The 12,054-nt window shown below is 40.8% G+C and overlaps 1 protein-coding gene across 1 annotated transcript; it reads right to left on the minus strand.

Moving 5' to 3' along the window:
• Positions 1–1,167: 1,167 nt before the first annotated feature.
• On the minus strand, positions 1,168–5,123 carry LOC134532591 (uncharacterized). Its single transcript, XM_063369153.1, has 3 exons — positions 4,786–5,123; positions 4,293–4,468; positions 1,168–1,334 (listed from the first exon to the last, which is right to left on the minus strand). The coding sequence occupies exons 1-3, from the start codon at positions 4,835–4,837 to the stop codon at positions 1,275–1,277; spliced, it is 288 nt and encodes a 95-aa protein (XP_063225223.1). The 5' UTR covers positions 4,838–5,123; the 3' UTR covers positions 1,168–1,274.
• Positions 5,124–12,054: the final 6,931 nt, after the last annotated feature.

Consider the following 12,054-nt stretch of genomic DNA (forward strand, 5'->3'; position numbering starts at 1 on the left):
TTTCCTGATCTTCCCAGATGGGTGGCCATCCTGGCGTATAATCATTGTGTGGCGAGGAACAGAGCAGGAGCACTCTAGTTTCATGAGCGACAGTGTTTAATCTGTGAATCTTTGACAAATATTTAAGATGTTCTATCCAGAACATTCTTTGCATATTTCTTTCTTGAGGATTTACTTAAATTGCATAGTATACAGATAAATATAAAATATGTAAAGTGAGTATGTGGATTTGCTTTCTGTACATATCTACATGATGTTACACTCCAGATCTTGATTAAATTTTAAACATTTTACAATGGACCAAAATAAGAAGAAAAATCACCTTCTACCTAAAACTGTTCCCACCCCCTGAAGGTCTTTCCCTCTGTGCATCGTGTTTTATCGCCTTATTACAACACTGTTCTTCAAGGGCTTCAAAAATTTTTTCACATAAAAGTCACATGATGGTTTTCGTCTCACTGTTAAGATTCCGAGCGCTTTGTGTACATAGTAAAATGGCCTTCCCGAAGGTCGCAGGACAGAGCACTGTGACAGCAATCAGTTTTAAAGTTGCAGTCAGGTGGTGTGTTTTTAAAGTTCATATCCAATATTTATTTCAATAGTACTGTTTAATTAACCGAAATATGATGTACAATGAGTAAATTCTCTTTTAAACAAGTTTTCAAATGTTACAACCTTTATCTATTACGTTGCAGCTGTGTAGTACGTAGGACAATGTAGCCCACGTTAATTGGCATAATTTATATTTGGTTATGTTGATTTTTGTACAAAGTTCATGCATGTAGTTGAATATTGATAGCTCGCCGATTGTAACTCGTGTGTTCTTTTCTCGTGTCTAGTAAACTAAATTTGATAGCCTGTACACAAGAGATAAGGTAAGTGACATTAGTTCAGATTCACATTTGGGTTACAGTTTTAATTAAGTGTTCTTTGTATACTCTGCTTTTTCATTAAACACATTTTCCATACAACATGTTTTGTTGCTATGAAAAACTTTGCTTTCCTCGCACAAAAATCACACTCCTACTTTTCAAACTTGATTTAGCATAACATGGAAAATCCTGGGAAAACACCAAGTACTCTCACTAGTACATAGTTAATAAATAAGAACGCTAAAGGACCACAGTATAAAATAAGGACTTTTAAGAATGACATGTACCCCGTTAGTACTAATAACAAGAAATTGTGAGGTTTATTGACAAATGCATAGCACAATGTTCGAACATCACTTGCTATTTACATACTCTACAACACATGGCTTCACTCCACAGCAACTATTCCGTCGGCAACTCTGGACGAGAGAAGTTGAAGTCTATCATGTCTGATTTTGCAACCTGGCAGAAAAAATGCAAGATATTTCACACAGAGAAAACAGTCTTTTAGAAGACATGTCACAAGTAACACTACATATTTGCCATTCCATTATTAAGCATGCTTTTATTTACTTACTGGCCAGTTTTTAACTTACTGCTTTATATTTTCCTATTAATAGAAAGTACCTGAAGTATTACTATTTTGGAAATACCTACTTGAATTCAAAACATTAACAAATTAAGAATTCACCTTACTTAAAAGCATACCATGTCTCTAATATTTGAAAAACATTTACTCTTCGTTCCCCGAATCTGCGACCTCCAATGTTGGTATAGTTATGTAAGCTATAAACTATTATTTTTCACAAACTAGTAAGAATCAAGAAACCATCAGGGTAAATTTAGGAACGTGTGTAGCAAGTGAAAACCAGGTAAATATTTACTTGGGCGGTATTTCCGAAAAAAAATGTTAAAAATCCGAAAATACCTTTATATAATGCTCTTCAACTTCCTCTTTTCATTAAAAGCGGCGGAGATTAGAAATTCCAAATACTTTAGGAGATATCGAATTTTTAAATTTCTTCATATGTAGTTGAGCGGTATTTGCGAAAAAAAATGTTAAAAATCCGAAAATACCTTTATTATATGCTCTTCAACTTCCTCTTTTCATTAAAAGTGGCGGAGATTAGAAATTCCAAATACTTTAGGAGATATCGAATTTTTAAATTTCAGCACAAAACCAGCGCATTCCTGTGGCGTGCGTGGACCATTGTTTCTTGTTTACGTACGAGTATTTTTTTTTATTGGATAATGATGTCACGTGATTGTTCGTGATAGGCCATAATTCAAATTAACTAATACGTGATTACTTAGTTCAATTATTGTTTAAACCGGTGTTTAATTACCGCCTCCAACTTAGGTGAGTTTTTAACATGTCTAATTTTAAAGTCTTATTTGTTATTTTGATATTGTTGCGCAAGTAATAAGTAACAAAAAATTTTACCTCAGTTGTTACTGTACATCCTTTGTTACGGGTTTGTTAGGTAAGGTCAGTTACATTATAAATAATTTAAAACTAAGGAATAATTAAAATTAATTCACATTATTTTTAATATCACCTTAGTTTGAAAGTATTTATAATGTAACTGACCTGACCTAATCGACCATTTTAGTTTACTGTTCACCCTTTGTCCGGGTTTGTTTGGTCAGGTCAGTTACATTATAAATATTTTAAAACTAAACAGCCATTAAAATTAATTCACAAAATAATTTTTAATGTCGGCTTAGTTTGAAAGTATTAATAATGTAACTGACCTGACCTAATCAACCATTTTATTAATTACGCATTCACGATTCACGTATTCACGTCTCACGAACACACGGCAAAATAACAAAAATGGCGCCGCTCGAATGGTTCCACAGGTCTTGTATTGCAAAATTAAAAAATTCGATATCTCCTAAAGTATTTGGAATTTCTTATCTCCGCCGCTTTTAATGAAAAGAGGAAGTTGAAGAGCATATCATAAAGGTATTTTCGGATTTTTAACATTTTTTTTTGCAAATACCGCTCAACTCTAATGATGAAATTTAAAAATTCGATATCTCCTAACGTATTTGGAATTTCTTACCTCCGCCACTTTTAATGAAAAGAGGAAGTTGAAGAGCATAAAATAAAGGTATTTTCGGATTTTTAACATTTTTTTTCGGAAATACCGCCCAAGTAAATATTTACCGAAAACCATGTTTTCCAATTTTTTCTTTCCATTTTAAAGAGTCGCAAAGCCCGATAATTACAAAATATTCTATTATGCTCTCTCTTTCCTATGTGAACCATGACAATTATGATGCGCTCGAAACTACAGCTCGAAAGGAAAAGCAAAGCTGTCGCAACCTGAAATGTTCCGGCAATGTTTTGACCCAGCAATTTGAAACTATTGTTAGTTACAATATAACTTACTACCTGATTTGTACTTTCAAGAACTATACTGTATTACCAAAGCATACTTTTAGTTTAATATTCACAGATACTAAAATTTTAGGTAAATATGTAGAGTAGCGGTATTTGCGAAATTTTTTTTTTAAAATCTGAAAATACTTTTATTCTATGCTCTTTCACTTCCTCTTTTCAAAACAACCGGCGTAGATAAGAAATTCCAAATACTTTAGGAGATATCAATTTTTTTAATTTTGCAATACAAGACCTGTGCAACCATTCGACCGTCGCAATTTTTGTTATTTTGCAGTGTGTTCGTGAATGCGTATTAATAAAATGGTCGATTAGGTCAGGCCAGTTACATTATTAATACTTTCAAACTAAGCCGACATTAAAACTAATGTGAATTAATTTTAATGGCTGTTTAGTTTTAAAATATTTATAATGTAACTGACCTGACCAAACAAACCGGGACAAAGGATGAACAGTAGGAACTAAAATGGTCGATTAGGTCAGGTCAGTTACATTATAAATACTTTCAAAGTAAGCGGACATTAAATAATGTGAATTAATTTAAATGGTTGTTTATTTTAAAGTATTTATAATGTAACTGACCTGACCAAACAAACCGGGACAAAGGATGAACAGTAGGAACTCACGTAATTTTTTTTTTTTACTTATTACTTGCGCAACAAAAGAAACAATGGTAGCAGCATGAATGCACAGGTATTGTGATGAAAATTTAAAAATTCGATATCTCCTAAAGTATTTGGAATTTCTTATCTCCGCTTGTTGTTTTGAAAAGAGGAAGTGAAAGAGCATATAATAAAAATATTTTCGGATTTTTTGCATTTTGTCCCGCAAATACCGCTACTCTACATATTTACCAAATTTTACAAACAATACAGCTGCACACCCCCAAATTAAAATGTTGTAGATATCTGGCATAACTTTGGACATTAGGGATCTACCGGTATGAAATCACACATGCTCTACACGCCACAAGGTAGTCACGCGTCGAGGCCTTTCGACCAACAGACACTTACGAAGCCAACGGTGAACGCGAACACCAGTATCCCTGATATCAGCTGAATGTTGTATTTCCTCTGCTTTGCGTCGTACGCTGCCTGCCAGGAGCCCTGCGGTACGGGCAGGTCGTCCATTGTGGGCTGCTTGAAGGCGGCCGGCGGGTGGTACTGCCTCGCCCGCACGCACGCCACATCTGCATCAGACCACACCCACGCTTCATCACACGGCGACAGACTCCGGTCTTACTAGTGCACCATCACCGTGTGGTCGATCACAAAGGGATCGCAGATAGCAATGAATTTCTAAAAATTGTATTTGTCAGTACTATCTTTAAAAAATTTTCCATCCAAATATCAAGGGAAAATGTATTACTATTAAATTATGTAATATTTCCTGTACTTCTGCAGACAATTTTAGGAAGAAAAAAAATGTATAGCCTTAAAATTCGTCTGCTAGGGAATCAAAAGAAAAACATATTTGGAAAAACAATATGCTTCCACTTTAGCTTACCATTCCACGCAACAATCGTCTTTAATGCTGGTCGTGTGAGTCTGAAGAGCATTGTTATTCTTGCCTTACCAAAATTTAACTATCTGATGTGATAACTTTCTTCTTCAGTAATACCTTCCCACTCGCAAAACACAAGATGGCCGTTTACAAATTTATCACAGATTCGACTAACACGTTCTGTAACGCTGCTCTTTCCATGATCGACTGCAATGAAAAAAAAAAAATGAACTTTCGCATACAGATAAGTTTTATTCACAATTCTCGCCTGACTTACAAAACTAAAAGTGGTAGATTAATTTCGAATGACGTCGTAATTTCATAAGCACTATTAGAATTTGGGTACAAATATGATCAGTACGCCGTAAATACTACGGATAAAAAACATTTAAAAATACACGCAAGTACCTGTTCATTGCAAAATAGTCCTCATTTAAGCTTGTAGCTAGCAAGCATTATTCAAGCTAACAAAGGTAAAAATAAATAGGTGTGCCTTTGCGCACATCTCTTGCACATCTTTGTATAAAATTTTGTGATGTCACTCTGGAGGTATTTTGCTATAGTACGTATGCAAAACTGTACATGAAACTTTGTTTAATTTTTGTTCAAACGGTGATTATCAACAAATATTAAAGTTTAGAGCAGTTTGATTTCCGTTAAAGTGAATTAGATGTAATTTAATTAATTCAATTATGTCTAAATTAGTTTGAATAAGTGTTTTTTTAATCCTACCAATTATTTGCAATTAGACAAAATACGAGAGCATTTAAGATTGTCCATTATTTAATATAATTTAGAGTGGTTTTGGTTTTTATATTTTATGAAATACGTTTATAACACAATTATGGCTAAAATAAAGTTATACATTTGATACCAACCATCGATGCTCCTCTGTCAAACAGGGCATTATGCCACATCGACTCCTTCCCCCTTTAGTGTGTGCAGACAACAAACTGACGCCGCCCGTCGGTGTTCCCTCTGGTCGCACAGGCCGTTGTGTGTCCTCAACACCCGACTAGGACGTGTGCAACTAGCGCGCCCGCGCGTGTCGTGTAGAGTGAGCTAGGGCAGTGCGCAAAACACCTGGAAGTAATCCCGGCTTGCGGTGTTGTGTGACGCACCTGGCTGGGTGTGGCGTTGCGCTATCAAAACATAGTGTCCATGTAATTTTATGTCAGAACAAAAACTAAAACTTTTTATATTCTTAAAACTTTAATTAATAACGTAATGTTGATCCAGGCGCGTTTTCATCATAACGCTGACCGTCACCATCTTCCCGCACTCCGTATCCTTCCACGGGAGGTCGATCCCTCCTTGGCTGGGTCGCCAGGGAGCGGCAGTTGCAGTCAAGCACTCATCAGGGCCGGCAGTCCTGCGCGCGTGGAGCATTCATTCTCGCAACAAAACCGACATGTAGTGCTCAATAGGTAAATTTTCTTAATCAGTTCTCATCCGTTCCACTGCCAGCCCAAAACCGACCGTGCGATGTTTCGCGCGGTTCTTAAATAATTGACTGTGGCTCAGCCATGAGCATTTTCTTGTGTTACGTAATTTCACTTTGTTAAGGGTACCACGCCGATGGGCCCGCGCTTCACGCTTTAGTAAATCCGCTAGGAGTCTGGACTTTGCCCATGTGGTGCTGCTTAGTAGCTAAACGCGTTCAGCGATATTTATTAACGACTCTGTTTCTGGGATGTGCAGCGGTCGCATGTGAGTTCTCCGTGCCTCTGGTACCGCCGCGTCCACGCCCAGCCTTTCGTGTCCGCTACGCCACAGCGAGGACGGAACTCTGGTAACTATTTCCAATCCAACCTGAACTGTACTTCTTTAACGGGTACACTTCGCTCCTCCTAATGCTTCCATGTCAGTTTTTAGTCATACCTACAGTGATAATACTAGTGTTAGTGTCGGCCATCAGCCGCATGCGTTGTCTACCTGTGCCAAGGGCGTGTTAAGTGTGGAAGCATCCGCCACGTGTACTTTGCAACTCCATAATTCTCTAGGTTAACTTATAGGTATTTTAATTATTTAGTCTTGTGTATTCAACTGCTCCGCCGTCCGGCGAGTTCTTAACATTAACCTCCCGACGCGTCACGCGCCGTCATCTTTCATATTGCTAGTCTCAGGACAGCCTGCAATCCCTTGTTGGGTATTTCGCTGCTTTCCACAGGACGTTAATCAGTGCCGCCATTCGAGGGCTGCGTGTGCGAAGATTAAAAGGTAGCCGATGATACGGCCAGTTGCATGACGGCACCATGTACCATGTGATGTGTTAATAAATTCAGTTGTACTCAAGTGTTTTCTCGTAATCATCACGTGTCCTGGGTGGCCTAAACAGCCCGGGGGGTCCTTTGTCGACGCGTCCCTGCCTGCAGCCACGAGGCAAAGAATCCTGCCCTCGAGTTAAAATTCCACATTATAAATTTATTAATTCAGGAATCAGGCAGCGGGGACGGCGTCAAAACAAATGTAACAAATGTAAACAAATCTAACCTCAATAACAAGAAAATTAATGTGTTCTCATTTTGTAAATAATTTTATAGTACAAAACTAGGAAACAACATTTAATGTAGAACTTTTTAAATAATGCCTAGCAAGATAAATATATAAAAAATATTCATTGAAAAAAAAATTAAAATTATTTTTAACTGTTAAAACCTAACATTAATTCTGTTTAACAAGATGATACTATTAATTTATCAGGGCTAATAGAACAAACTAATATGTCGCTTATAAATGACTCAATGCTGAACCTGTGACAATTCTCTCTAGACTAGAATTATCATCGTCTGCGTTTTTGATATTATAATTTTTTTAGGCACGTTGAGAGTAAAATTTTAGTATGCAATGACGTCCCTTGGCTTTAGGTCCCTGATTCCCCGTTTGCGTAATTGCCCTGTCTTGCCCGTGCAGCTCTCGCCGGTGAGGTGTGGGTCCAGGCAAACGTGGCCGGGACCGGGAAATACGGGACCTGGAGGGAATATTAGGTGAGGAGGAAGAATGGTAGACAGTTCCAAGGATAACTCGGTGTTGACTGTTCCACAAGCCCCTTTTACTGTCGCTTAGAGAGCCTGCCGCAGCCTGGCGGACCCGTCGCGGAACGAGCGCCCTCCCCGCTACGACCCGGACTCACGGAAGAAAGTCTCGTCCGCTAACCCGTCCTGACACAAACTGGGAAGTTTCTCTCGTAACAATGGCCCCGATTAAGGTTGCTCCATAATGATGCGCAACGCGTGCGCGGTCTGTCACGTAAAAGTCTCGTACTGACTGCGAGGTTCGGCGGTCCGTAACTGCGCGTACGCGGTCTATAACGGAAAACTCGTAAAACTCAATATGGTGAACGATACAACTGATGCAGCTCGGCTGCAGCGACAACCCGTGATGTTACACTGTCGTCGGACCACGAGTTGAGAAGACCCGCCTCACGAGCAGCGCGGAGCGGCGTGCACATCTGCTCTCGAGCGCGCCTAAAACACCACTGCCCTTCCCCGCCCGCCAGCGGACCAAGGCCCGCGGGCCGCGGAGGAGGGAAGGGGAAATCGGCCGGCGTGGGAGAGGCCCACCCCGCGACGCGCCAGGCTGCGATTACATTACTAGCACGGCGAAACACTCGAGAAAAATCACAGAATTATTTACACACTTAGCGAGACATTAATCAAAAAGCGAATTTACACATCAGTTAGTTAGTTACGATTACTATTGAGGCTCGCGACCATTTTAAAAATACATAAAAAGCAGAATTATTTATAACACAAAAAGAAGCTCACTGGCATGCTAGGGCACACGCGGGTGCGTCCCTGACCATCGCACTTCACAGATGGTGCACTGGGGGGACAAAACTCCCTCAGGCCCACGTCGGTGGCCAGGTACGGCCTCTGCATCTGGGAGAGTACGACGACTGTCGTCAGCACCATATATGCAGTGAAATAAGTATGCATTACACAGCATAAATTTAACAGGTTGAAAGTACAATGCAGAAACTGCTAAAGCCACGAGCCATATTCGTCAAGATGGCGAAACCACGAATAATGTTTACATGCACCTAAGTTTGAGTCTAGTAGAGACATTGAAATTAAATTTGCCTGAAACATTTATACACAAATTAAAATTATAAGTTATTTTTGTATAATTGTTTTTACTTAAACGACTGAAATCAGCTCATAAATACATTTTACAAACTGACGTCGTACCGACCATGGCCTTTAAGCCCGTGCTCCGTACCGCCAGTACTGGATCCCATTTTCGGAGCGCACCCCTAGCCCAGCCGAAATGAGTCAAGCAAGAGCACTGGGCGTGACCTAAATTAATTGAATTAGACATCAGGACACGAAACCCCAGGGGCTCGACTACGGAAAACAATTCCCAAACGAGGCATTAAGACAAAATTAATTAATCACAAGCAGTGAGCAAGTGCGTCGTAGAGACTCCGTGCGTGCGCGGCATGTACGGAACAGAAAGAAAACCTCGTTTTTAGCCACAGCGGCTACTGGCTCGATTAATTGGCCTGTGATAGTAGTCTAGCCAAACTGAGGGAATTCAAACCCAAACAGTGCACATTGAGACAATTTATAGTTCAATTTACAGTCGCCAACTTGATGCCGCTTTTTAAATTATTAAATCATTTAAAACAACTGTTAGGCCTTAGGCAACTATTTACCAGGTGCAAAGTTTTAATCAAGCACCTGGAACATGTTTTTTTACTCATAGTATAACGAATTAGGTTATTATAAGTTTTTGGTGCTGACTCACAAAGGAGGTAAAAGTTGCCTCCCTTGCGAAGCGGCCATCTTTCGGCAGTCTCCAACCACTCCGCGCCAGGAACAGACGTGTGTCCGTGGGCAGCATTCAAGTTAGTTTCACTGATTATTTTTATTCTGCACTATACCTCAATAACTAAATCCTTTTATTAATTCACCGCTGCCCACGTCGACTCGGTGCGTATTTTGCGGAACCGGGCCTATCCCGACTGTCTTCATTGTGATACTGCGCTGCATATCGGATCAAGATACTTATGGCACTGGCCGCCTCCAGCGAGCATTGACCCACGTCCCGCAAGACTGCCGCGGTAATCATCTCAGTGTTGTGTTTTTTGTTTTTGATCGTTTTGTAAGTGTAATTGTGTAACCGCTTGACGTTGCCAAGTGTTGGTGAGAGTTTTTGTAGTGGGACTGAACCGCGGAGCGAACGTGTAGAGCGTACCGTGTACCCACGCAGACCCCTGGTGAAGCTCTTAAATTAAACGTAATTCCCACCAACTTGTGTTATAATCGTTTCCGTAGTCTTCCGTCCTCCACATGGCCGAGCGGCCTTCACAGCCAAGGGAAAACCATTCAGGTTAGATTTCCAGCCGTGTACCTGGCGGGGCACGCAGGGGCAGAGTACCCACGACCCGACATCAATGGCCTCGCAGCCCGCTAGCTTGGCGCCCCTCCGGACAACAACAGCATCGCGATGCTCGTAGCGCCCGTCAGGTACCTCCCGGGCCTTTCACAGAGGTCGGGTGATGGCAAAATAATATTTAACCTTATTGAGTTGATTCAAATTTAAGTAAAATTATTTATTTTTCATGGTATCGAATATATATAGGCAAACAATTTCTCGTGATTCTTCAGTACGATGAGCGCTGCGATAACTTTACGGTGCAATGTTAACTAAGGGATGACAAAATTGTAATTCAGTCATTTAACATAATTTTTTTAGGTGTATTTATTTCATTTTTTTGGCATCATGAGAGTGTACAATTGGTAATATCGCAGGTACTCTGGAGCTCGGTGCATCCAGCTCGAACGAATTGATGCGGGGGTGGCAAAGGTTCCTGCAGACATTATGTCGGGTGGCGGTATGGAGAGCTCGGCACGCGACCCAGTGGTATCTTTGGACATTGCTACCGATTCCCCATGACTGTCGGACTCCAGTGACTCACCTACAATAGCCATCCCCGACTACTGGTTACTCTGGCAACACACCTGAGTCAGGGCCTGTCGCCTATGGCGGGGATACCGGTTCCTCCTCCTCCGAGTCTGGCTCATCTACTGTTACTGAAAAAGTTGAATCACTTAAACTGATGTCCAGTGGCCACCATGGCTGATCCGACTCACAGGGCTCGGATTCTGCCCCCTCATCATCTGGCTGCCAAATGAGTGGTTCCCCTCCTAGTTCATCTGTAGAGGGGTCAGCTGGAGTGTTATTTGGGGTGGGTTGGGTTGATTCTGATGAGCTGTGGCTACACCAATCCGTCACTGTGTGGACAGGTGGGTTGAGTGCAGTGTTCGTTGGGTTTGTCAGGGCTAGTTCAGGGGAGCTGGCAGCACACTTATCCATTTCTGCTTCCACAGGTGTGGCTAGTGGGGGGCTCGATTGTCGAGCCGGTTTCTCAGGACCTGACATTAACCTTGTCCTTTCCGGTTGCATCTTCTACAGGACTCGGAGCTGAAGTTCTGGGGTTCGGAGCTGCTAGTGCCGGTTTCTTAACCAGAACGCCGAAGCTTCCCCCAATGTCGACCACCAAATGCTGATCATCTCTGTGTACTTTGGTGGGGCGGCCACTTGGTGTGCATACCACATAGGAAGAGGGCTCAGTTTTCCAGAGGACCTGCCGTGGCTCCGACCACTTAGGAGCCAGTCTGGCACAAAAATTTCGGGCACCTCCCGAGAGGTGGTGTTGTCTCATGTATACTCACTGACCGTGATCGATGAGAGAGGGTTGATGGGTGATCTGGGTGTCTTAGCCTTAAGAATTTCTATGGACTTCAACATGTGAAAATGTCTTTCAAGACCTCAAGGAATCCCTGTGTAGGTACTATCCCCATACTTGCCTACCCCCGTCAACATGGTATTATCATGCCCAGTAACTGGGTGGGTTTCTCTAAACCTCGAAATAATAGATGAGGCGCGTCTATGGACAAGCAAAATTTTATTCATGAACAAGCACAAGTTATAGCTTATCACCTTACCACAGAGCGTATACTGTATGGCTCTTGCTTCACGTAAATTTTGAATTCTTCCTTTGGCTAGTACACCGAGCTATCTCCAAACCAATACTGTAACCAAAACTTACACTATTGACATATAAGTAATAAATAACAATACAATAAAACAATATATTCTTGGGATTTATTTTATTGCTGTCCACTGCTACTATTTATTAATTGGTTATTATTCTCGTGCAACATGTATCCTCTCGGAAGTGAAGTTAACATATTTTATAAACAATTTTAAGTTGCAAAATCAAACCTCAAAAGTTTATGATTGACAAAACTCAAGCTGTTTCAA

The sequence above is a fragment of the Bacillus rossius genome, chromosome 6, assembly GCF_032445375.1.
Source record: "Bacillus rossius redtenbacheri isolate Brsri chromosome 6, Brsri_v3, whole genome shotgun sequence".
NCBI lineage: Eukaryota > Metazoa > Arthropoda > Insecta > Phasmatodea > Bacillidae > Bacillus > Bacillus rossius.